This window comes from Centroberyx affinis, unplaced genomic scaffold (genome assembly GCF_046629955.1).
Source record: "Centroberyx affinis isolate AG114_WGS23_722 - 3 ecotype Tasmania unplaced genomic scaffold, CSIRO-AGI_Caff_v1 ptg001945l_1, whole genome shotgun sequence".
Classification (NCBI taxonomy): Eukaryota; Metazoa; Chordata; class Actinopteri; order Beryciformes; family Berycidae; genus Centroberyx; species Centroberyx affinis.
In genome coordinates, this window is record NW_027280303.1 from 113,713 (window position 1) to 141,574 (window position 27,862).

At 40.6% G+C, this 27,862-nt stretch overlaps 1 protein-coding gene across 2 annotated transcripts in view; it reads right to left on the minus strand.

Moving 5' to 3' along the window:
* Positions 1 to 10,448: 10,448 nt before the first annotated feature.
* gtf3c2 (general transcription factor IIIC, polypeptide 2, beta) overlaps positions 10,449 to 27,862 on the minus strand; it is a 35,766-nt gene continuing 18,352 nt past the window's right edge. The window contains exons 12-20 of one of the 2 annotated variants that reach the window (XM_071530580.1): positions 24,344 to 24,375; positions 23,638 to 23,767; positions 23,338 to 23,482; positions 19,265 to 19,426; positions 18,000 to 18,087; positions 17,086 to 17,214; positions 16,354 to 16,608; positions 12,553 to 12,660; positions 10,449 to 10,772 (exon numbers count right to left, since the gene is read on the minus strand). In XM_071530580.1, the coding sequence (XP_071386681.1) occupies positions 10,572 to 10,772; positions 12,553 to 12,660; positions 16,354 to 16,608; positions 17,086 to 17,214; positions 18,000 to 18,087; positions 19,265 to 19,426; positions 23,338 to 23,482; positions 23,638 to 23,767; positions 24,344 to 24,375 (1,250 nt within the window). In that variant the 3' untranslated portion in view covers positions 10,449 to 10,571. Of the gene's footprint in view, positions 10,773 to 12,552; positions 12,661 to 16,353; positions 16,609 to 17,085; positions 17,215 to 17,999; positions 18,088 to 19,264; positions 19,430 to 23,337; positions 23,483 to 23,637; positions 23,768 to 24,343; positions 24,376 to 27,862 lie in introns of both variants that reach the window. The other variant, XM_071530579.1, reaches the window with a different exon arrangement.

Below are 27,862 nucleotides of genomic sequence, written 5' to 3' on the forward strand. Positions count from 1 at the left end.
TACTGGACTGGACTATGTCAGACTGGATCGAACTGGACATGGACTGGACATGGACTGGCTCAGACCCATTTTCATTCTCACTGGGTGGACCGGATTGGTCTAAGCTGTGTTCCCAAAGCATCTTCCTGTTAGAGGAATACAGTGAATTTTGGAAGATTGTCCTGTTGGTCGACTTCACCATTAAGTGATGAGTATATAGACACCAAAATCATCCACATTATCCACATCATCCCAGTAGATTGTTGGCTCCGTTGCTCCATGTTAACACTAGAATACACTATGTTGAGTGATAGTAGGTCACTAGCATTATTCAAAGTAAGATGAGTGACCTTTTAATAATAAAAATAGGCAGGCAATATAGCTGCTGCCAGGTTTATCTATGGAACTATTTCAGCTGAGAGCGATTTTTAGTTGTACAGTCTGCCATCGCCCACCACCTTCACTTCTTATGAAAACATAAATCATGCTCCAAGATGTAGTCCCTGCTGGTTCAAAACATTACTTTCAAAATGATGTGATGCCCCTCCTTGGGCTGATCAGTTTAATTTTGAAAACGTGACAATGCAGTGGTGAGATGCATCATTCCCCCAAGTTTGGGAAAAATCCAACAAGTAAACAAATATGGTAACACCCTTTAGGCCAATCAGAGTTATTTTAAAATGGCAGAATTGAGCAATGAAGCACATCATTGCCTTAAGTTTCATGAAAATCTTATCAGTGGAGAGACTCACTTTTCAGATAATACTAGTTGCCTACAACGTAGCACATGCTGAAGTGTTAGCATGGACCCTATTATCACTCAATATAGTGTATGCTAAAGTGTTAGCATGGAGTGTGGATGATTTCGGTGTCCATGTTCTCATCAAGTTGCTCAAGTTGACCAATGGGTCAATCTGCCACAAACTCACTGTATTTCTTTAGGCCATCTTTGTGCCATTAGCCTAATTTCCACTGAAGGGCCAAACAGGGCTTGGCAGCGCTAGCTAGTTATGAATGATATTCTTCAACAAAATATCACTGCTGTCATGGAAAACTATAAGCAGGGATGTAGTGGAGGATAAACCCAACTCAATTCAGTATTTATTTGCCGAAAAGAGTTTATCCATCTTTTTAGGTTGACATAAATCTTTGTGACATAAATTGTAATTATAATCATGGTAGGTAGTACCAAACAGAAAAAAAACTATGTGAGGATAAGGTATTTTAAGGAAGATAAAATACTTTAAATATAATTGATTTTTGTTCATATTGGTGGTTGTTGCTTGATAATCACTGACTGGAGGTCATAGTTTACCCTCTTTTTTATTTACCACTACATCTCTAGCTAGTATAACAGCAACCAATCAATCTCACCTTGTTTACATGGTCATATATGGTTATTTATGGGCCTTAGGGTCTTGCCTAAGCCTGTTAAAACTCCATTGGTCAATTTCAAAATACATGGGGGCCAGTGAGAAAACATGGGCTGTTTTCTTCATTGCTGAAAATTTTTAGTTTCTAAGCAGCAAGTATTAAAAACAAGATTAAGATTGACAGACACAGCAACTGACAGTCTGTTGCATGGTGTCGATGCAGATTTTCAGGCAAGCAACATAACACTTATTGCCATTATCTTACTACCAAAAAGAGATAATTCATCAAACAGTGTTTCCAGTCTTGTTTTATCAACATTTTGATTTGGACATGGCCTTGTTAAGCCCCACTAGGCGCTGCAGTGGAAAAGAGGCTAGAGTTAGCCAGTAGGGATGGGACAATCCGCTTATCATATGATACGCGATATGGGGTTCAGGATTCAATAAAACCATGATACAATGTAATAGATACAAGTTCAATGACAACAAAGTCTGACTGTTGAGAATTTATTTTTGAGCCACAAATCATTCTAGCTCGCTTGAATGTAAACAACAATTTCAAAATGTCATTACAAAGTGCAAATAATATAATTTGGATGGAGAGCTTGTGAAATTGTGATGGTCAAGCCGTCTCATTTGTGATTACCACAGCAGAATAAAAAGCTAATATCGCGATTCATTTTTCTGTCCCACGATACGTATCGTCACATTTGTATCGCGATATATTGAATTACGATATATTGTCCCATCCCTGTTAGCCAGCAGACAGAGGAGCTTAACGTTGAGATGCTTTTGGGGAAGTGATCATTCACACTGGTCATATAACCTGACCTGACCTATTCCGTGCTAGCATTCCCTCTGTGATATTTTACTATACTTACTATACACACTGTACTGCACTGTACTGTACTTTACCGTACCATGCCAGCACCAGTCTTTGTGTTATATCAAATTCTTCAACTTATTCTCGACTTGACCAAACTCTCTTCTGTACTGTACTGCGTTTCATGTTATCGCATCATGCCAAAGACGAGTATTCATCGGTCTCCATTTTTCGATGAAATGCCAAAAGAGTAGAAGTCATCTCAGTTCAGCGAACATGTGGGCAAAAAAACATGGATTGATCTTACTACTCAGATAGTCCAACAGCCTCAAAAGTGGACATGTTCCTTCTGCTCCCACTTTTTTTCCACACATTCAAAATGTATTCAGCTACTATTTTTGCCAGATCAGGTTTATAGCATTCATTCATTTAATCTGCTGATGTGTACAGAGGATTACTCCATCCTCTGATACTCTGTTAGATATCGTTCATTTGTGATGTTCAATGCATTCCAGGAGTTATTTTGGGATGAACCATTGTAATTTAGCCTACTCTTTACCTCAACCTGCCTCATGTACTTCTACTTCAGTTAGTGATTTCCTACGTTTCCCAGAATGCCTTTCGACAACCCCCAGACAAGGGGGCGTCAACTTGTTGCTTTCAATCAAAGGTGGGCGTATGGGCATGGAAATATAGCACTGGGCTGTGTCTGTTGTGATGGCCCCTTACTCTTATGGCTGCATTGCATTCTGGTCTATCGAGGCTACAGTTGGTGGAAAAATCGGTCTCTCTGCCTCTTCTACGATGGATTTCTCCGTGTATGATTTTTAGAACGTTGATGCAAAATGGCGGCTCTAGAAAGATTCTGAGGGACTGACACCAAAACCCGGTTTATCTGTTTTAGGTAGGTGAAACATTTTCTGCTATCAAACTCCATTGTAGCTGCTGGAAATATCTGGCTAGTTATCCACGAAAAAAAAAAAAAACATACAAGAAATTGACCCAGAATTGCAAGGTACATCGCCAATAGCTGTTTTTTGGGTGGATTTCTCCTTTAAGAATATCTTGACGAATGGTACTGGTTTTTATGGAAGCCCATTCCCGTCAATAAAATAAAAAACGACTGAATTGTGACTTTTTTTCTCACAATTGTTATTTTATTTCTCAGAATTCTGAGTTTATATCTCACAATTCTGACTTTTTATCTCAGAATTCTGAGTTTATATCTCAGAATTCTGACTTTTTTTTTCACGATTCTGAGTTTATATATCTCAGAATTCTGACTTTTTTTTTCACAATTCTGAGTTTATATCTTAGAATTCTGACTTTTTTTTTCACGATTCTGAGTTTATATATCTCAGAATTCTGACTTTTTTTTCACGATTCTGAGTTTATATCTTAGAATTCTGACTTTTTTTTCACGATTCTGAGTTTATATATCTCAGAATTCTGACTTTTTTTCATGATTCTGAGTTTATATCTTGGAATTCTGACTTTTTTTTCACGATTCTGAGTTTATATCTCGGAATTCTGACTTTTTTTAAAGTCAGAATTCCGAGATATAAACTCTGAATTATGAGAACAAAAAGTCACAATTCAGTTGTTTTTTATTTTATTGAGTGGCGGGAATGAGTTTTTAACTCTACTAACTGTATGCAGTATAGTTTCTCTGGTCTGCTGGGGTTGTTTGAACCTGGCATCCCTCTTTCCTCTTGGCACTGAGCATCAGAGCTGCAGCGGCAGTGCATTGTAATAGCTTGTCATGGGTTTCTGTTTCCCTGTAATACATCGGTATTGACTCGGAAAGCCAATTACAGCACTGTTGATTCTGTCTCAGCGAGAGGCGTTTTGCCAAATAGTGGGCAGGACATTGTTGGATGGACTGAATGGGAATGGATTAGTGTCAGATGGAAAGCGTCCAGCCAGATCCGCCAACGCTCTCAGCTGAGGGAAGATTCACATCTGAGGGCAAAGATGATTTAGTCCGGGAGTCGGATGATCAGCTTCGGCTTTGTATCCTCATCCATCTATGGCTCAGTCCTCCAGTAGCTTCAGTACTATCCATCCATCTGTATCTCTCTATCCCCCTCAGCTTTCCATTAGCGCGCTCTCACTCTCTCTCTCGCCTCAGGATATGGGCCTCTAATCACCTTTACAGTATTCTCATTGTCTTCTGCCTGAGGGGGGGGTAATAACCAATACTGAAGGGATAAATACAGCTGAAAGAGTGAAAAGAGCTAATGTCTATGTAAAGTGTAATGTCTTCTGAGAGCGCTCACCTTCTCTTTCTTTAAATCTGAGGCCTGAATGACAAGCGAGGAACACCACACAGGTTGAGACTGATAGTTATGGATTGAAGCTGTCAAGAGATGATATTGTGTGCCAGTATTCATCACCTTTATTCAATTTTCATGCCAAAAAAAAATCCAAAATTCCACCGGGGAACCTCACCTCGATTTTTCCATCAGCAGTTCGTCCTTAGAGCTAGATCTTCTGTTTATCAGATGGACCAGATCTTCTTATTCCATCCTTTGGTTTGGGATTTTCTTAAGGCGAGGCACCACAGATTAACAGGAAAAGAGATTTCCTTGCGTCCTATCAGGATTAATTTTATATAATTAATATGGAAATAAATATGCACTAAATAAGCATATGATTTTTATTTAATTTGTCATAAAATCCTAGAAATGTGTGTTTGCATATCAGTTATAACACTATTTTCTAAGTGGATAAAGTCAGAGTGCATTTTCCTGTTTTATTCTGATGAATAACTTCATAGTTGGTAATTATTTTTAATTAATTATTTACAAAATACTATGTATATGGCAAAATCTGATTTTTTGCAGTTTTTTCATGTAAAATAAAATAGAAATGACAGCTGTGAAAAAAGCCTCTGTAAAATGGCTTTGCATACATTGAATATTTTATATATTTTATTTTATATCATTTTGAAAAATGGTCCTTTTTTTCCAGCTGATTTTGTGCTTGGGGTACTAGACACAGCTGGTGTAAAAACATTTAAATTAACTTAATTTATAGTTGTTTAGATGATGTTTTTGTGTATACTACAAAACTAAACGTAGTTATAGAAGCAAAATTGACCAGTCCAGCCAAAATCACCATTTTTATCTGTGGTGTCTTGCCTTAAAGGTGCTATGTGTATAATTTTGAACCATATATATCATTGCGAAATTAATTGTGATACCTTGGTATAATTACCATAAACAAATAAGACCATGGTGGAGACGATTGGTAGCCTCTATCTCACGCTAGTAGCATTGTTAGTTCTAGTGTTTCTCCAAAGTAAGACCACATTTCCCATAAACCTCGTTGCTGCGTGTTCCCTCCCCCTCCCTGGTATCTTTGTCTTTTTTTTAATTTTCCTTTTCCCGTCACTTTTTTTGATGTTGGAAGTGATTTTTCCATCGGCCTTTCACTCCTTCCACCATCTGCCATTGCCAGAAACTCTGCTCTGGAAGAACAGCGCCCTCTTCCTGTTTTGTGCCGTAAAGCGATCCAGCAGATTTCCCGCCAAAACTGACCCGGTGGCTCACAATGTAAAATGCAGCGTAGAGGCCGCTAGAGGCTGCCAGTCTTCTCTGCGATGGTCTCATTTGTTTACGGTAATTATACTATACTTATACTTAACTATTATACTATGATTTATTGATGCTAAAATCATACACGTAGCACCTTTTTAAGAAACATACCATGAAATACAAGCAATTATACACTCAGATCATTCAGATCATCTTAGCTTTTCCTCATCACCCATTAAACGACTGTACGGCCTGTCGTGTTTTCCTGCTGCTGTGAAGTGTCGATGTTTGTTAGCTGCTCTCCAGATCCACTGAGGAAAGAAGGGACAGTTGTACATTGTAAAAGCCTAGTGGACACCCATTCTGAACCAAACATTTGCATGGTTGTTAGCTGTTATTCACATCATGAACAGTAAGGAGATAAATGGTTTAACTGCCAATCAAAATATAGTTGATCTACCATGCCGAGGATTAATCACTGAAAAAACAAAAAAAGAAAAATCTCTAAAATTTTATATTTTCACCACTTTTTAGGGAGATATATTTAAATGTAAATATCTAAATGTAATTATTTTTTTTTTCCTTTTGAAATGATCATATGAAACCTGAACAAATATGGACCCAACAGCTTTGGTAACAAAGTAAAAACAAAGTGAATGTAATAACGACCAATGCATTTATTGTACTATTTTTGATACACATGCATACCGGAGTTCCCCTCCTCCAGCAGGCGACGGTGTTCAACTGAAGCCAAAGTCTTCTTCACAGTTTGATGGAGTATTCCAATTCATTCCTGGAAAAACACTGTTCCTGTTTGTTCATGGAAGTGTAACGTTTGAGAATGCCGTGTACTGTACCGTTGCCGTCTGTGACAATTATAAAACGTGTGACTATTGTAAATATGTCAAATATCATGTATTTTCCGTGTATGATTTTGTGTATACTTGTGTAAATACATCTTTTGTTTTGTTGTACAATCGAGTCTCTAGAAAGTCCTGTTTGTCTAAATGTTTGGTGATATTGTATATGAATCCACTGGTCACATCTGTGATGTTTGATATTTCATTTTTATGTGTGGCAAGCGTGTTTTTGTAAAGAGAAATAAATGAATGCTGGATGATGGAAAAGAGGCTGGGTTATTTCAGAGAATCCATTGCAACTGAGAGACGATGTAGCAGGACTGTGGTGCTTTAAGTCACTTATCTGACGACTCAGACTGGTCTTGGTCTCGGACACAGCTGGACGTTGGCTTTTTCTCGCCCATCTAAAAATTATTATTTTTTTTTTTCCATCTGGTCCACCTTTGTTTATTTTTGCCCCGGCACTACACAAACAATTAGCATAACTCTGCCTATTTCCGACCTGGATGATACACTTCTCATACGAGCCGATACACGATATGGGCTTCACGATTCAATACAATCACGATACAATGTAATAAATAAAAGTTCAGTGATAAGAAAGGCTGACTGTGCAGAATTATGTTTACTTTTGAGCCACAAATCTTTAAATTTAATACTAAAAGTCAATCAGTAGTGAAAAAGTCACATCTATCCCAGCACCAGATGGATTTGAACTTTGGTTTGGACTCTAACATGTGGCGCAATAATCACAAATAGAAATTCAGTGGGTTCATGAATTGTAATAAAAAAAGAAACCAACGAATCAATTATCGATACTTCCTTCCTTATATCGTAAAGAATCCACAAGACTCCATCAAACAGAACAGGCTTATAATACAATTACTGGACTGCAAATGTTTTGGAATATTATAAAATATAATTTAAGTTTTGGAAAAGTCATGAAATTATGATAAGCTTTTCAGTTTTATAAACTTAAAAATAGAATTTACAGAATTTAGTGACGAAAATGAGTCTGCTAAAATGCATCTGGTCTGCAAAGCGATTGCTGTAAGTCTCAAAACAAATTTTTAAAGTCATAGCATTTGTTAAGGTTGCCACAGTAGTACAGGCATGAACATTTTGTATGCAGATAAGGAAAAGTTTGGGAATTTCATGGTAAAACGAGTGTGGGAACCCTGTGAGTGGCACAGATGACAGCCAATGAAATAATTAGCTCATAAAGTGCACATTTAACACATATGCATATTGTGCAGTTTGACCCAATGAACATTTCCAGCATTAGAGCCGTTGCGAAGATGGTAAGATGGTCAGCTGTGGTGGCTGTTTTTCTTTCCTCCATTACCAGCAAATACGTTTTCCTGTATATCTGCACTTAATTAATTAATTAATAACCCTAACCCTAACCCTTAGTCACAGTCTAAAGAAATACAGTGAAAATGCACAAGAAAACCGAGAACATTGCCATTTTACTATCAGGCAAATGGGAATATGATAAAGTGCTCACTATCACGAAAAAGACTGATGACCCCTTGATGTCTTAAGACACCTTGCATAATTTATTGAAACAATAAATGTACAAAAACATTTTAATCATATTTAACATTTCAGAAATGGCAAAACAGAGCAATGAAATCAACAGAGGAGCAGGTGGCGTATTATATATTTTCTGATGCACTGTGCATTTATGAATCACCTCCACAATTCACACATTCTACCATGATGTTGTCAGTTGTTAACATCATGCTAACACTGTTGCTTTTTTTTTTTTAATTCAAATTGAACAATTTCAAAGTACTAACATCCCTCACTGGTCGCATTTTTCAAACATTTCTTTTTAGGCACTGAAAAAGAAATTCTGATATTTCAAACAAAGTTTTTGGGACAATATCGTGCACCCCTAAACCCAAATGAGTCGTAATCATCAAATGAAAAAAAATAGCGGGAAAACGTTAACAAATGGAAAAACAACGGAAGAAAGAAAGACCTCTTAAAATCCTTCACATTTGAATGCACATCGTTTCAAGCAGAATAACAGTCAAAATTTTCAAGTATTTCCCCTCAGTGACAGCCTGAGTTTTTCTTAACAAGATAAAACTAAAAACAACTGTACACGTGTATAGCAGCAAAAAGAGCTAAAGGTAGGTATAAAACCACGAAGGAATTGCAGGCTATAAAAACTTAAGTGGTGTGTTGTCAATAGACTACCTATAAATAAATCTGACAATGGAAATTCACATTCGCTGCACCAAAATGTCCTGTTGACACCGAGACTAAATCTTCGTTAAAATAACTCACTGATTATCGTAGTGTTGGTCTGTAACGTAACGTGTGAGACGGGCTTGGAGGCTTGAGGTTTACTCAATTCTCACATCGTGCAACTCAAACCTTCATATCTCCCGTTTTGTACCGGGAGGGTTGCTGGTACGAATATGAAAATTCAGGAGGGGCAAAGAGAATGCCAGGTTCACATCATATTGGAAGAAGCTCAAGTATGGGATGATGCCTCTTTGCTACAACTTGGAAGTGTTCACGTGTTCAACTCTCTCTTAAAACTCTCTTAAAATCAACCGTAAAGGAACTACAGCGGATGTTTCTCGCTTTTAGTACGTTAGATTTTTAATACCTTGAACTACGACATCGGTGGATTTGCTGACATGGTAGCCGCAAAAAAACATATTAGGAGGCTGATGTGAACACTTTTTCCAAGTTGATAGGTCGTATTTAGCGTAAATCCAATATGACTTGAACGCAGCATTAGGCCGCGGCCGCACTGATCCGTTGTGTCCGTCCGTCTCCGTTCATTTCGGTTCATTTTCAATGAGAGCTATCTGTCCGTCAAAACAGATGGAAATCTGACGGAGACTGTCCGGGCAACAAAGTTCAACCCGGTTTAACTTTTTCTGGATGGACGGATTTGTCACCGTCCATTTAGCCAATCAGAGTCGTTCCTATGTGTGTTTTGGAAAAAATAGCGATCACGGTCACAAGGGTACGACCAAAACAAAGATAAAACAGAGAAAGCCTGGTGTAACGCTGGGATGACTGGAGGATTTCTAGGTCAGTTTCTTATTTAATTTATATGAGGAATGCTGCCTCATACTTCTGCCTCTCCCACCAATTTGACGTTCCAAAACAGCCCAACGTCGGGCTGTTTTGGAATGTCAACGTGTTTGCCGATTTAAAAAAACAGTAGGAATGTCTTGTCTTTGCTAAACGGACGGTGACGAATCCGTCTGTCCAGAAAAAGTTCAACTGGGTTGAACTTTCTGTCCGTCAAAACGGACGAAAATCTGATGAGTCGGACGCGTCATCAGTGCTGCCAAGACAACGGACAGCTCTCATTGAAAATGAATTGAAATGAACGGAGACGGACAGACACAACGGATCAGTGTGGCCGCGGCCGTACACTCTCCCCTCCATCAGCAACTACCAACGAGACGCCCTTGAGCAAGGCACTTCATCCCCAACTGCTCCAGTGGAGCCGCTAAGGGACCAACAGCAGAAGACTGTGGCCGCGCTGGTCGGCTCCCAGGGGTGAAAAATAAAAAAAAGAATCATCACCGTTAACACTGTTGATCATCGTTTGGCTCAACAGTGGCAAAAAGACTGAAGAGTGATGCCAGTGAGATCTTTGTTGGGAAATCCAGCTCCGGTCGGCTGTAGCCAGTATGTTCTGCGTTCAGCCTTCGAAAACATATGAGTTTTACAGTCTGGAGGCGGTGAGGTCAGAGCAGGAAACTCTATGGCTCTCCGTTAGTTTGATCTGCTCTCCGACAGAGTTCCTCATCGAGAAACATGGAAGCTCGGAGGTTCAGAGTTCGACATATTGTTAACGTTTTTTGTACTTCAACAAAGTTTCTACGGTCGACTTTCATGACCCTTGGGCCCTCAAAACCCTGTTTAACGTGCAGCAGTCTAACCAATATATGGTTCTAGTCCGACAATTTGCACTTAAGAGTCATCTTGGAATTCCGTTTTTGGAGTTGAACTCTTGCTATAGCGGTTGGGTGGAGGTCTGGACGGCCTCCCCCTGCTCCTCTGGCGAGTAGAGTGCGTTGAACTGGGCCTGATTCTCGCTGACCATCTTCTGGACTTGGGAGCTGTTCATGCTCCTCAGACAGTGGACTCTGACGAGCCCCGCCTGGCCTCCGGACGCCACCCAGGTGTGGCAGCTCATGTTGGGGTTGAACCGCACCTGAGGAGAGGGCGGGAGGACGGTTGGTGGCTGAAAAAGGCTTCTGGTCTGACTGGGTGTTCGCGGGTCGGAACTTGACCGCCATGAAAACCAGAATATAAACTAATCTCCAAGATCGGATGCAGCTGAACGAGTTTGTAGTGTTAGGATTTTTACTTCCCATTCATTTGAATGAGAAAATAGCCTGAAAACTGACATTTAACACGTTGGTGAATAGATTCAACAACGGATCCTGCTGCTGTGATTTTCAATTGACTGTGGGTCCAACGTTTGAGAACATAATTTCGCCAAATAGCATTTTTAATGATAGAGGAGAACATAGCGGAGGGATACCATTTAGGAGAGATAGTTCCTGTTTGGGAGACCGGATCTACTTTTATTTTTAAATACAAAGTTTTAGGGCTGGGTATCGTTTAAAAAATTACGATACCAGTACCAATACCAGTACCCTTAAAGTGATACCAATACCAATAGAGTACTTCTTTCGATACCTTTTTTTTTTACGTTTTGGTGGCATCTCGGCACGCTGAACTGCCAACTCGGTAGGCCCGGTAGTGGGCCAATCACACGTCACATTAAATCGAAGAACGCTTGCGGTGATTGGCTGTGAGCAAAACCATACAAATAGTCATTTTTTTCTAGCCCAGCCCTACTAATTTTTAGTGTAATTAAACACTAAAAAAGAATAGAAATGCAAAATGATGATGGGCCAAGGACTGTTCTATTCTCTTAAAAGCAGGATCTGTTGTTGAATCTGTTCACCAACCTGTTAAATGTCAGTTTTCAGGCTGTTTTCGTGGCTTCATTCAACCGCTACAAACTCGTCCAGCTGCATCTGATCTTGGTGAGTAGTTTATATTCTGGTTTTCATGGCGGTCAAGTGCCAAATAACCCCCCATGTTAAAACTAAGTGGAATATTGCTTTAAAGCTTTTCCATCCTGAGAAGAATTCCAGGAGTTCTTTAGCTGGAAAATGGTTAAATTTAAAAGGTATTGAATATTGGCATAAAAGACTCATCTATCTGCAGCTTCAATACAAAGATATTGGTATTGGGATTTTGCAGTTGGGATGACTCAGCTGTAGCTCTCAGGTGAGTCAATGTCACTGCCTCCTCCCTCCTCTCCTTTACCGAACCCCATCATCCCTCTCCTCCATCACTATAGATTGTCCTTGTGTCCTTTTTTATTCTTCAAGTCAGTCTCTCCCTCTTTCTAATCCATTCATCCCCTTCAGACAAAATCATAGTCAAAACCCAATGGCATTCTGTTTTTTTTTTAATATTGTCCCATGAACTACGCGTCCATCATCCCATCCCAGAGGGCACAGTGCCATCTTCTGTAGTTTCTCTCTCTCTCTCTCTCTCTCTCTCTCTCCCCCACGCCCCTTAAAATTAAACACATCAAATTCTCAAATGGCTGCTTTCCATCTCCCCTCCCTCCCTCCACCCAGGGTGACATTTTTCTCATTTTACACATCATTACATTCAGTCTGTCTTTATAGCCGCCCATCAGAGAAAAGGAAGAGGAGGAAGATTCTCCTCTTCCATCTATCTCTCTCTCGCTCTCACCTCCATTTCTCCTTTCTTTTCTTGTATTTCTCGTTCCACCTTTTCGTCTTTGTCTCTCTCTCACTCTCTCACACACACACACGCACATTGTTTTCTCTTTTCCCTTGTTCATGCTGTGCTGCAGTGGGAGTCTGATGACGCCTGCACTCTGTGTATGTGTGTGTGGTGGTGGTGGTGGTGGTGGTGGTGGTGGGGGGGGGGGGTATAAGTACCTTATGTAGTGCAGCCATTGGCATCATGTCCATGTTGATCTTAGTCTTCACCTCGGTGGCTTGCATGCGTTTCCATGGCGGCCGCATCTGGAAATTCTTAAAGGTCCCCTGGAAATAGGAGGGAATAATAATAATTATTATATATATATATATATATATATATATATATATATATATATATAGGATTTAAAAAAATACAATGGTAACACTGTATAGTAACAATCACTAATTGTGAATTAATCATTATTTAAGGATTTAAGGTTAATTAACTACTACTGAATGTTAAGTAACAATTACTTGATCACTAGTTAACTTCCTACATTGTTTACCATTATTTATATTTTATGACAAGATAATAAATCAATTACTAAGATTAGATGTAATTTCTAAACAGTTATAATACAACACATAAATGATTCATTATGATTGATTAATCTCAATTTAGACTTATTAACATAATGTGCACTATATAATTTCCTATTATTTACTAAACAATATAGGAAATTAACAAATCAATTTGTTGTGTGTTAACCACTCAATAATGACCAGTACATTTAAACGATTAATTCTCCATTTATTCGTGATCATTATTATACATTATTATTGTACAATAATACTATGCTGTATTGAGGCCAGCTGACCCCTAAATGCCCCAAAACTCTGAATACTTGGAATTTATCGGAAATGTTTGTAATGGAAATGGTCAAACTTAAAGATATTAAATATTGGCAAAACAATTGCGTCTATCAGCAGCTTAAACCCAAAAATATTGGTATCGGTCTTCAAAAACCCATATTGATAGAACTCTAGTGTGTACCTCTTGAGTAATTTTTCGTCTCACTTACACACATTCATTCTAGTCCGCACTTTAATTGTTTGATTATTGAATTGTAAGTCACTCTGTACAACACACACACACACACACACACACACAGATCAGAGGGGAGATGGGCGGCTGGGTAATAGTCACGCTTGGTGGCCTGTGACTTGTACAGAGACACTAGGCTAGTGTTGCTCCCTCTCTCTCTGTGTATGTGTTGTATATAGAGCAGTGACAGGGTCAGTGAACTAGAAAGCAGAGTAGCAGATGGAGAGAGAGAGAGAGAGAGAGAGAGAGAGAGAGAGAGAGAGAGAGAGAGAGAGGGTGTGGAGAACCTAATGATGGGTGCAACACTTAATCAAATTTTCAGCTCAGGAACTGAACCGTCACAAAGGATCCTGAGCCAGCATCGCACCAGCTGGGTTTCCATCCAAGTATTTTTTTATTTTTTTATTTATTTTTTTAAAGAATGCATTTATTGGGATTTTAATTTCAATTCACAAAACTGTATAGAAAAAAAACAACTTTTTTGTACAATTAGTACTTCTGTATTTTTATGAAAAGTATGATGTATGGAATTAAGGCTGAAAGGAAATGGACATTCTTTTTGTCACAATAAATAATAAAATGATGCAATAAACAGCATCAGAAACGCATTTTTGGAATAAACAATGATGTAGAGATGCTCGTAAAATATCTGTCCACCACTGTTTTGTATGACCATTAGCTGGTACATTACAATATCATACGTGTTGTTTCTAACATGTAAGTCTCCATTGTGGTGACCATTAGTTGCTATTAGAATATTGCAAGTGCGTTTTTGTGAAGAATAAAATTGCAACGTATAAAATTTTAAGCATGAAAATGGACAATTTTTAAAAATTTTGAGAACTCAGCTATCAGCCTCTTCAGTCCAAAAATATTAGCATCAGCCTCAGGGATTAAAGCAAAAAAAAATCTTCTGACTGAAATTTTTTTTTCAGGCCAAGTCATATTCCCCATCTACAATTTGTAAAACAAGTTACAGAGGAGGCCCCCACATTAGGGCCCTTAGCCCTCGACGCCTGCTAAACAAGTAAAATTATGAGATTTCAGCACCACCCCAGCATAACCATTGCTGCTGTTCTCTAATGCAGCCATCAAGCTGTAAAAAGGCTTTAACCTACACTTTATTTAAATACTCGAGACCAATAGCATTTTAAGGGAAGAAGATGCTTTTGAACAGCTTTTCTGTTGCCAGTTTGCTTTTACGTAATTTCAATGCGCACACACACACTACGTGATACTGCGGACGTCTCAACGAAGCACAAGCCACGACCTGGAACGCATTTGTCTGCTACAAATTCCCATTCACACAAAGAGTGACAACTATAAAGATAACGATAAAATATAATGATATGCTCTTGCTCAAGCGTTCACACTACAACGATATCGGTGCCAAATATTCAGAGAAAACAATGGAGCTTTATCAACGTGCTTTTATTTTACTCGCTCTCTAAAGTAAATAACGACAGAGCCGATGGATTTGGGTTCATGCATTGCCGCAAAAGAGAGAGGAGCTAGCAGAATCAATAATGCTCTTATACGGAGCTTTTTTACTTCAAACACCAGATCGAAATACTGAAAATGTACAGACACAACTCTTTGTAATGAAATGCAACTGTCTTCAGCCTTCTCCTGCTGAAGCAAGCACACAAATTTTCTTCAGAAAATGTAACCTTTTCTAGTTAGATTATTGTGCTTTGTTTATATGAGAGCTAATTGTACTGATGGCCACCAAGTGAAGCTATTCATTTTTTTTTTTTTACCAGTAGGAGACTGTACACCACATCTACTGTGGATCAAAGAGTAAAGTCCCTTGTAGCCCATGTTGAGAGAAACACCTGTACTACTGTGGCTAAACGGGTTTCAACAGGCTATTGAAGGGACACATGTTGTTCCCTCCCGGTCATATTATAAAAACATAGGATAATAGCGCATTTGCGGTCAGGCTGGCCAAGACATGATGCTATTTTGTTTAGCTAGCAAAAGTTAGCGAGTTAACTAGCTTCCAGGTCAGTAAACTGCCTTACCGCAAATCCCAAGAGCTGTTCCGATTCTGACCGCTATGTCACGTTTCTTTTCAACATTTTTAGAGGCAATGGTCTTTGTAAATAGCACCGGGTTCCTCTGGACTTCTGTCATCAGTTCTTCAGCAGCAGCTCCGTCACTGCAGTTAATTAATGAATTCTCTCAACCCGTCCTTTGTAGAACTCTATCGAATCGCACTATGAGTGAAAATCCAACGTGACTGTATCCCAACGTTCAGCGACTCAACCATTATTTTTAGCTGCATCCTAAACCCTGTTTTTTGCTGTATGTTTACACCCTTTACTTAAAACAGGAGATGATGAGAAACAACCAACATCAGAGGTAGCATGGTAATATTAGAGCAAGAGCGATTTTTTTAGGAAAAATATAATAACATTGTTTGTATTTATAATATGCAGTCATGACTGCATTGCTTACAAAAGTAGTAGGCTAAGTAGGCTAATGTAAATAAAATAACATTATTAAAAGAACATTATAACATTATAGCCTACAGCCATCTATTTGAAATGGACATGGGGAGCCAAACCTACGTTATCAGCATTCTAGTCAAAAGAGGGATTAGGCATTCGAGAATATTATGGCCTAACGAGAAATATACCTATAATTACCGACATCCAAGTAGATTATATGTCTATACAAATCAGCTACCTATCACCTGGTAGCGCGATTCCGAAGTCCTGTAACACCCCCCTCCCCTCGCTTTTTTTCCCCTTCGGATCTACACTGATCTCATACATGGCCTCTCTGGAATCCAATTGACGGAAATCCGTCGTAACAACGGAGAACTTTAATCCCTGCAGCCTTCAAAAATCCATATCGGTCGAACCCTAATGGTAACGCAATGAATATGCCTTTTATTTTTGGCGACATTTCTTATTTTGTCTACCTACCATATCGTTGTCGCTATAGTGGAGGTAGTATTTCTTCACAGCCTCTCTGTATGTCTGGGACGGCTGAGGGAGGCCTTCGTCCTCTCGTCCCCTTCCCGACTCTCCTCCTCTTCCGTCGTCGCTCTCCTTCTCCCCTTCGGCTCCGGCGTCCGTTCTTTCCGCCTCTCCTCCTCCCTCCTCAGATCCTGCCGTCTCTCGGTTTTCCTCTTCGCCGGGTTCTGCGTCGAAAGGCACCATGTCCGTGAAGTAGACCGGCTGGAGACACGGGAAGGAAGTCGTTAGGGGCCGTTAGCCAGCGTTTTCCATCTAGCATTTACTATTATAATCATTATGTTTGGCCGGTAAATTAAAAGACGTCCAGGTACTAGGCTTGGGCCGATATTTGATATTACTGAATATCAAAATTTTGTGAATATCAAATTTTGGCGGGAAAGTATCGCAATACTAAATTTTGGCTATCGTCCAAGCCTACCAGATACGTTTTCAGTATTTCCAATATTTAACATTGTCAAGCAAACTGAAAGTCTGGAGTATAAAAGCTAGCTAATGTTGCAGTAGGACGTTAGCTAGCCTCATTAGCTTATATGTAATAGAGGAACAGACTTGCATATCTCAATAAATAATGTCTTAGCTGAATAGTTAATTGCCCATCGGGAAACAATGGTCAAATAATTCTTGAAATGCCTTTGAAACTAACAGAAGAGAAGAGAAAAAACAGAATAGGAAACTTACAAAGCGCCTCTCTATCGTCCGTTTGAAAAACTGTGGATTGCCGTTTATCCTAGGCATCACGGCAAATATCACCTCGCCAAGGGTGTCTGATGTCACCAGGCCGTTCAGCCAATCAGTGAAGGACATGGACTGCAATGACACACAAACAGACCAATCAGCATTGAGACATTAGCTCTTTCTCTCTCGAATTATACCGCCCTCTCCGGAATTTAACTACATTTCACACGAGTCAGTTCTCTATTATTTATCATGAATTACACTGTAATGTGTTAAAAGTTTTTACAAGAAATCTTGTATGTATAACATGGAAATTAGGTGACAAAAAGGAAGTCCAAGAGTTTCACTGGAGAAAACTTCTCAATCTTAGAAGAAGTAGAATTTAAGACTTTTCAAAGACCTTTTTAATACCAGTTAGAATGAAATATAAGACCAATTTCATAATTTCAAATTCAGAATTTGCCTGGAGATTAAAAACAAGTGCACCAAAAAGCAACATTTTCAAAACCTCATTTCACTCAAATGAACCATTTTCAAGAAGTTTTAAGGTCTTGAATTCAATTTAAAACATTTTATGATGTTTTTAGTACCAGCAGACACCCTGTTAATCAATGTTGGTCACATCAGCCATAAATGTGTGAGAGATCTCACTTACATTACATTACTTAAAGAATTTTCATGTTTTCCTTTTTCCAACACTGTGCTCACTTAAATTTTCCCAAATTAGCTCTCATATGTATATATGGCATGTATCTGAATGTTTTTGTAATTTCTCACTAATGTCATACTGCATATATTTCATTTTTTTTATTACATTTATTATTAATTTATTATACATATATTTCCTTGTGCTCCAAGGCCTACTAAAGTAAAATCATTACCTGAAGGACCTAAGACTAAAATGGAGTAACACTCACCCACATAGTGCCGATCCTGGGAACCACGAAGATCGAGCGCATGTTATGGTAGCCCAGGTCATAGTAATGGACTCCTTGTAAACCATGCCTAAATAGACAGAATGGCATCATATGGAATTAAACATGGCAGGGAGGAAAGGACTGAAAGAAGGAAGGAAGGAAGGAGGTATGAAAGGAAGGAAAGAAAGAACAGAGACAGAAAGAAAGAAGAAACATGAGCACTTCCATGACGAAAAAATGTTCTTCCTTCCTGGTTTGTTAATGTTGTTTTTCAGTGTGTAAAATTCCCTGATATTCCCTGACTTACCCAGACAATTGATCCGACTACATTGCTTTCCCCGTCTGGAATATACCTCTCAAAACTGGATATTCTAGGAATCCCATGACCAGTGGGAACCCTGAATGTGGCTTACGCAGAGTACTTTACAGTACCATGGACACATACATTTTTTTGCATGCTGACCCCAGTGGGAATCAAACCCCTAACCCTGGCAATGTTACTGTTGAGCTGTAGAAGTCCACAAAACCACAAAGGAAAGCAACATAGACAGAAAGAAAAACAAAACAAAGAACTCACTCTCACCACTATTTCCCCTTTTCGACCAAGGCAGTTCGAGGGCCGGTTCAGAACCGGTGTCTAATGTCGAACCAGTTCTTCGCGTTTCGACAGCCAAAGAACCGGCTCTCGGCCAGGAAACTGGTTCCAGAGTGGCACCAGCACTTTGCTGGTCTAGAATAAACAACCGCTTATGTCAGGGGCTGGGGGCGGGACTATCGTGACCAACCAAAACCAACAAGACCAAGAAGTCCATTGTCCATTGTCCATAGCAATCACGATGAGCAGCACAAATGCATTGGACCAGTCATGTTTGGATGCAAATGAAGGCTGGCAAAGCCAGGAGCAACACTTGTAAAGAGACGTAGTCCGCCATTTTGGTTGTTGTGCTTGAAGTTGGCGCTAGTGTTGCTGGGAAAGCGGAGACGTACACAGACGTGGCTCTCTAGCCAGCTCTAGCCCGCAAACTGGTTCTTAGAAGGTTCGCAAGTTGAACCAATTGTGAACCGGCACCAGCACCAGCCCAGCACCAGGTTCCAGTTGGTGGAAACGGGGTATGTCATCTCCCCGCCAACAGTGTAGACAGTTGTACAATTCAACAGTAACAACAACTAAAACCTTCCCATATAGATCCTTGGGATTAATTCCAATCAAATGGTGCTCGGTAGTCTAATGAGCGTCTATGACATGGAAATGATTGAGATCTTACGTTGCAAAGGCGTTCTCCTGGGACAGGAAGAGGCCAGAGGCATTTAAAGGCCAATAGACCTCGGTGGTCAGATGGCGTTTCTGAACGGTGATCGGCTCATAGATCCTCTTCAGATCCCAAGTCTTCACCATGCGGTCGTCTCCCGCTGTCGCCAACAGATTCCTGCTGGATAGAAAGAGGGGGCAGCATTTGAAAAAGCTTTGACGAGAGAGCGAGGCAGCCGTCAACGTGTCGTCCCCCATTGGGCGATTAGCAATCTCAGAACCCATCGTCTATCGGTCTGACGACGATTAGACTCTGGGGGCGACGGCCAATATTTCGGGGTTTCCGGTGTAGCCAGCGGACATCCGGGCCAAGACTTCCTCTTCCGTGTACTGGTCATTGTTTACAGTCCGATTAGCAACTTGAGACACGAGCATGGAGTTGGAGTTGAGAGACGATGTCTCATATGCAGTTATCTGTTTATAGAGATTAGCCGAAATGTCGTCTGGACCTAAAAAACTTGTGAAACAATCTGGTCGTAGATGTCGTCTCTCAACTCCAACTCCATTCTCGTGTCTCAAGTTGCTAATCGGACTGTAAACAATGACCGGTGCATGGAAGAGGAAGTCTTGGCCCAGATGTCCGCTGGCTACACCGGAAACCCCGAAATATTGGCCGTCGCCCCCAGAGTCTAATCGTCGTCAGGCCGATAGGCGATGGGTTCCGAGATTGGGCGATTAGTAACAAGTTATACAAATGTGAAAAAGGTGGAGATTCAGAAAATTGAATTCACATGGTGGCTATATTTGATGGTCATACTTCCCTCACTACTGGTGGGAAACACCAGATTTTCCAATGGTGGAAAATCCAGTATGGCGTACATTGATGGTCCAGGAGACAAATCTATAGAGGAGCTAGATATGTGAACTAAATTCCAACTTGCAGTGTGGGATATATGACTGGTTTTTACAATTTTTAATTCTGACCCATGCTTGACCAATCAGTGTACTTGGAATGCAGTGGTAAGAAAATTCTAATACACAGTGGTGAGATGCATCATTCCGCCAAGCTTCATCAAAACCTGAATACTGGTGTCTGGCGTATTGAGCGTGTCGAACGGAAAAACGGGTAAACGTTGTCCAAAGTGGAGGACGAATGTGGAAGGCGAGGAGGAGAAAAGACAACAAACTGTCCAGGTAAAAGAGAAAAAAAAAGAAACAAAGGAGAGGAACAGAAAGAGAGAGGCAGAGTCTCTATCTCTTCCTTCATGGTTGTGTAATTAAAAGGCAGTGATCCGGATAAGATGCATGTCCTCTAGCCTTTCTCTGCTGCCAAGACAGTATCTCTCGCGAATGAACCTGCTACACACATAACTGTCTTAAAGCTTTGTCTACACCGTTCATGTTTTCCGCATCTCTCCCTTTCTCTCGATCCCCATTTCCCCCAAAAAATACTACCTGCTTGCTTCCGTTGCTCTCTCTATTAGATTAAAACGCGCTGCAGTGCCTCTCGCTGAAGACAAACTGACTGGCAAGTAGATGGTGTGTGGAGACTTGGGCGACCAATGTAGGTTTTTGAAGGCCGATACCAATATGATTGGCTTAAAGTTGCCAACAATGGATATTTTGTGCCAATTAGGCCTGCAACTAACGATTATTTTCATTGTCGATTAATCTGTTGATCATTTTCTCGATTAATCGATTAGTTGTTTGGTCTATAAAATGTCAGAAAATGGTGAAAAATGTGGATCAGTGTTTCCCAAAGCCCAAGATGACGTCCTTAAATGTCTTGTTTTGTCCACAACCCAAAGATATTCAGTTTACTGTCATAGAGGAGGAAAGAAACCAGAAAATATTCACATTTAAGAAGCTGGAATCAGAGAATTTTGACTTATTTGTCTTAAAAAATTACTCAAACCGATTAATCGATTATCAAAATAGTTGGCGATTAATTTAATAGTTGACAACTAATCGATTAATTGATTAATCGTTGCAGCTCTGGTGCCAATATTCAATATCTTTAAATTTGACCATTCCGATGTCAAAAAATCGTATGCTTTCATCCCATTTTACAGTGTGAAGCATAAGCAGAGTCCGTGATAAAGTGTTAGGGTGGCAGGACATGGCTGCTCCTCCTCTGTATCCAGCATGTAATGAGCTCAGTCTGGGCCTGCAGAGCTGCCACAGAGATGAACGATGCTGCAGTCATCTTAATGGCAACGTTAATTAACCGGGGAAATGACTATACACTATATGGGCCGTGGGTCTGGGATATGAATACAAATCTCCGTCTTTAAACAGATACCTGAGAGCAGCCCGGATTTTGTGCTGATGTTCAATACAAATTGGACTATTTTCATGCCCGAGAAATTCCAACACTTTACAAGTATTCAGTTGAGTTTCCCAGAGAATTTTCTTCTTGTCAGGGTGGAAAAGCCTCTAAAACTGCATGTAGATATCATGGGACACTAAAACTCTCCATTGAAACCCAGACTAATGATATTTTTTTAGGTTTAGCAGCTTAAGCTTAAGGCAGGGTGAGGCAGGTTTCACTTCTACACTACTGAAGCTAAGGAGAAAAAAGGATGAACCTCCATCATATCAGACGTGAACTACACTATATCAGATTTTTAAGAAAAAGCCAATATTGGCCTGATATATTAGTCTAACCCTTGTGCTGACTTGCACTGCGTATCGGCGCTATCAGTGAATCCCAGTAGCAGACTTGGGCGATGTGAATGACCCCTCCCCATCTTCCTCCTCCTCTAAACATATAGATCAGCTGGGTAACGGAGCACAGAAAACTAATTAAGAGAGAGTTAGAGGGATGCAATGATCACTATATGAGTGTGTAAAGTCTCTGTAGAGACTTTACACACTCACATTAGACAATATATAGGGCTTTGGCCTTTTCTTAATGCACCATGCAGACACAGATGAGTTTAGGGGCGCTGCAGCCAGAAGGTGAGGGGAAGTTGGCTGGCAGTGAGATAAGCAAGGCCACCTGCTCTGAATGCTGCATGTCCGGCCTTGTACCCTACATTCTGAATTAGTGCTGTAATACATTAGAACAAGGGCTTTTCAGCTAGATTTAAGCGCTCACAATTTATGGTCCTGCTTTGGATTAGCTGTGAGAACCTGGCCTGCCTACATCATTGACTGTGAATACAACTCCTGATCTAAAAGTGGACGGAGAAGGAGTTGGGAAATCCTGCAGTCTACACAATTCACATCATGTGGGAACAACCAGTACTACAACCAGCAACTACTACAAACTCAAGATCCTGGAGGGAGTTTGGATGGAAGAGTCTAGTGCGATTCTTTATCGCTCCTAAATTAACAGGCACACAGAGCCGGGGCTTTTGTTGGAGGCAATGTGGAACCTCAATGGCTGACCATTTCCATATTTTTTGGGCGAAAATACAACCATATTGGCAAGAGGTGGCAGCTGAGATCGATAAGATTATGGGAGTGGAGTTAGACTACTCATTCATTACACTATACCTAGAAAAAATACCAGAAACTGTTCTACACAAGGATAAATACTTGAAGATACTTTTGGCAAGTAGGAAAGCCATAACTCGTAAATTGTTACAGGTAACCCTAACCCAGACCAATGGCTGGGGATTATAAATGAAATATACTGTATTATGGAAAGACTCCCATGTATTTTAAGGCTTAAATTATAAGTTAAGTTAAGTTTATTTTATTTGACATGGACATCACAGTAGCATTAGAACTGTAACATACATGTTTGTAGCGAAACGCTAATTTACAACACCTGTCCACAGGAGGCTTTTTTTTATAAGAAATTAAAATAGAGAAAAATGTATCGAGTACTGGGAAAAATGGATCATGTATATACACCATTGAGAAAAATGTGATTTTGTATATCAAGATGTATGTAGAAAAATGTACTGTGATCTGACATTGTAACACCCATGATGACCTCCTGTTCTTTGTTTTCAAATAAAAAAAAAAAAAGTGAAAAAAAAAAAAAAAAAAAAAAAGATCGGCCTTTTCACACTTCACACACATGACACGAATGCAGCACAAGCAACACGGGCGGCATCGGGGGCCGAAGGCGGCTACCTGGAGGCGGGACAGAAGGCCAGGGCCCGGACAGCGTTGTCGTGGGCCAGGAAGCACCGGTAGGGCAGCAGGGCCAGCGAGCGGTCCGCGTCCCGCACGCGCAACAGCGAGGACTTCGTGGACAGATCCCACAGACCTACTACGCCTACAGAGAGAGGGAGAAATGTGCAGAAAGAGACAGATTAAGGGACATTCTAAATGCATACAGAGGGACACAAAGGGACACACACCGCTCATCTGTCTGTTCATTCCAAAAACGAGCCGATCAATCGACCATCCAACCAACAAATCAGTTCTTACCATCATAGAATCCAATAGCCATTATGTTGTGTGGCTTGTCAGGCAGCCAGTCCATCGACAGGACTTGTCCGCTCTTTTCCTCGTGAGGGGCCCTGAAGGAACCCAGCTTCAGTGTTATCACTCCTTCAGCCTGGAGAGAACAGGAATGAGAAACTCATTTCACCACAACCACAATGGAAAGAGCTCTTTTGAGTGTTTTACAGCAGTGGTTCTCAACGTGAGGTCCGGGGACCACCAGTGGTCCTTGAGAGGGTTCCAGGGGGTCCCCAGCAAATTGATGAATTGTTAAACTTTAGCATTATTTCATTTACAAGAAGTTAACACAATTAGAGACTGTAGAAGAATGACTGATCTGATCATAGTTTCTCTGTTATCTCTCTCTATGACTGTTATCTCTCTCTATGACTATCTACAATGCAGATAGTCATACATTTATTCTCAGATTTGGGAGATCACTTTGAGAATCACTGTTTTTTTTTTTGTTTTTTTTTTAAAACATCGGTAGGTTTTTTCTGGCATTAATAGAGACCAGTCAGAATATGTATACACCATCATATTCCCTTACACATTATTGGGCAAATGTAAATGTAGCCAGTGATGAGAATCATGCTCGACACACACCCACAAATATATAGAATGCATGAGGAAAATAAAATGAGACAAAACGAGGAAGACATAGAGACACACAGTCTATATATGAGCCTACCTGGTATATGTGCAGTGGCTGGCCGGCTTCTTCTGTTGAAAGAAACATGAATGGGATTGATTAACGACAAGATGATTACAACTCAGCAAAAGGACATATAATTGCAAAGTAAAGCAAATTGCTGAACACACACACTCACACACACAAAGACAGATATCAGTCTGGAAAAAGAGTTTGTTCAGACCCGAGTAGCTGTCAATAGGATGGATTGGGGCGGATCGGCGAGTCATCCTGATTTTATAGCGATGTAGGAGAAAAGAGAGCGAACAGACAGTGGAATTTGTCAACTGGGTGTTGTGGTGAGAGGGCAGCCATGTTGACTGGCTAGATGGATGCAGCGCTAGGCGATTTAACCGTCTGCCTTCAGTTTTTCAGCTGCTGGCAGACAGACAGAGGGAGGAAGAGAACAGGGCTGGGTGAAGGAAAACAAAAAAACTTCTTCGCGATTTTTGTTTTTCCGACGCAGGATCAATTCGGCAAATCCTGACACTTGTAACCCCTGTTGTTTTCCATAGAGGAGCAGATTTCATTTGTCACTTTTATAGAGACTGCGCTCGTTTAGGGGACACTGTAGTGATCGGAAGTCTGGACGTCCCATTGGGCCAAACTACTGTTCAAAAGTAATGCTGAGTGCCATTTCAACCAAACGCCAGCTAATCTCAAGACCTTCAGTTTCGGATTCAAAAGCAAAAATCAGCGACATGACAGACTGCCTAGAGAGCAGTTGGATGTTAAATCCGACAGGCCTGATATAATAAATAACAGTTCAATGACAAAGTCTGACTGTGCAGAATTATGTTTATTTCTGAGCCACAAAGCTTTCAAACAACAACTTTAACATTTTTCTACCCCATGATACGTAGGGCTGGGCGATATGGTTGAAATCAATATCATGATAATCATAAGGATTTTTCTCGATATCAATATATATCACGATATATATCATGTATGCAAAATCACGTTAAATAATCCAATTAATGTTCATCTCATTGTAATGTTAGGTGTGATGTCAAAAACCGAAATATTCTAATAATATCCCTACCATACCTCATTTTATGAGAGTTTTTAAGTAAAATTTGCTTGTCATCATCAATTCAGACAGCAGAAATGTGTGTCACAATATTAAAATATCTTCATATCATCACGATATGATTCCACTGAAAGACGATAAACGATGATATTGAATTATCGCCCAGCCCTAATGATACGTATCATCACGTTTGTATCGTCCCATCCCTATGTGTAAAGTACTGAATCATTAGGTATAGTATTGTGACACACTGTATCGAAATCGAATCGTATGGCGAGATCCTTGACAACGCCCAGCCATAGCGGAGAAGGACACACAGTAAAACAGGGAGTCAGGCAGACTGAGATGCACGCTTAAAGCTAGTCACCGCATGAAAAATTATTGCAATGTCAAGCGCCGCATTGGAAATAAGTCTATTAATTCACTGTGCCTGCTTTGACAATGTGAAGATACATTGTTTATAATAGTTGCAAAAAAACAACAAAAAAGGGTGTATGGCAGTTCCTCATCTTTAGTTTTATGTCTGCGCGCTTTGATGTCCACCTCCAGTTTAGATTACTGCCTGTCCGGATCAATACAGTATTAATAGCCATCTAAAGCTGTCCTCCCCCCTGTCCCCTTCACTCTTCCACTCCCTCCATCAACCCAGCTCTGCCTCGGAAACACACACTCTTGTATTTCCATGCTTATGAGCCTTATGGACCCAAATCCAAGTCCTAATCATAAACTAAACTGTCTAAAACTAAAACTAAGAAACTAAAATGTCTTTGTCTATCCTTCGCGGAGTACAGGCAAAAAGTTTGACTTCTAGAAACAGAATTGGCAGGCCCAAGTGGGTCAGGTACACCGCAATGTCAATGGAAGTTTGGATCTAAGACCTGAACCTGGCGAATTGAAAGCCTTACCCTTAACCTAAATCTAATCCCAATTCTAATCTTAATCCTAAACGCAAGACCTTTAGTCTAGCCCTTGAGGACCAGCCAAAATGTCCTCATGACGCAGGTCTAAAATTCAAACCGGCTCTCACAAGGGTAGAAGTACAACACACTCTCTATCCCAGCCTCCTCGTGACCCCGCCCCCTGTACCCCGCGTTCGCCAAATCCCAAGTAAGTCCTCGATGATTGACAGGCCAGGAGGGCCGGGGGGGGTGGGGTGGGGGGGGTGTCAGCTACTAGGCCTAAAATTCATGGCTTCCAACACTAACAACTTGGCTTGGCGATGCATCTTCTTTGTCATTTCAATTATAGATCCTTGTCTGATGGGAGAACTGCGCTGTAAATTATGTGCGTTCGCCGCGCTGCCTCAGATTCTCCCTTTTGTCTTTTTTCCCCCTCCTTCGCTTCTAACACCCCCCCCCCCCCCCCCCCATTCTGCTGCTTTAACAACCTCCTTTTCTCGTTCACTCACTCATTCGTTCTTGTGGACGGACGGACAAAAGCCATTTATAATTATCTGTCACAAATAGTCCTCGGCTGGCGGACGGGTACTGAGATAGACGCACACTCCGGTTAACCCTGTCCAAACCGATTCCGCCTTCAACCCTTTCACCCCGATACCCAATCACAAAGAAGGTATTTCCGAGCCGTGGCAATGTTAGACAGTGAATCTGCATTTAATTAGTAGCCATGATGTCAAGACTGAAAAAGCTTAAACGGTGGAATTCTATGGTCGTTCTTCACTTGGTTAAACGTACGTACTACCTTCGTCCCTCCCCTCTCTCCCTAGGGCCCGTTCTCAATAAATTTTCCCATATGCCCTTGAAGAACATTCGAGCTGATGGAAGGTATTTTTTTTTTTCCCCTGGCGGGATCAACTGCTCCAGGCTAGTGGACCAAAGCTAGGTGTGAGGGCAGATTCTGTCCGTTCGCAGTAGCTTTGGCTAAAGCTCTCTTCAAAGCCAGACAAGGATGGATGCAGTATGATTGATTACATAATGATTGTAGAATTGCTCGATTCTACACTGGTCGTCTATGGGAAGACCTTAACCTGAACTGATTATGATTATTACCTCCGCCAAGGAGGTTATGTTTTCGGTGCCGTTTGTTTGTCTGTTAGCAGGATTACGGAAAAACTACTGGGGTGGATCCGGACCCGACTCACAAAATTTGCATATCATAGCAGACTGGACTATTGGCCTTGCCGGAGGTCCGCGCTCCCCGAGTGCCCTTCTTAATCTAGTTTGTTTGTTTGTCTGTTTGTTTGTTTGTCTGTTAGCAGGATTACGGAAAAACTACTGGCCCGATGTTCATGAAACTTCGTGGAAGGGTGTAGCATGGGCCAAGGAAGAACCCATTCAATTTTGGAGCGGATCCGGATCCGACTCACGAACAAGCAATAATAGCACGAACCTCGGCGGAGGTCTGCGCTCTCCGAGTGCCCTTCTAGTTAATATTATTATCCTGGATTTCAATGGATAGTTTTAGTGTCCCATGGCCTAAATACTGGCTCAGAGGTGATTCCACCCTGACAAGAATTTTATTACACATTA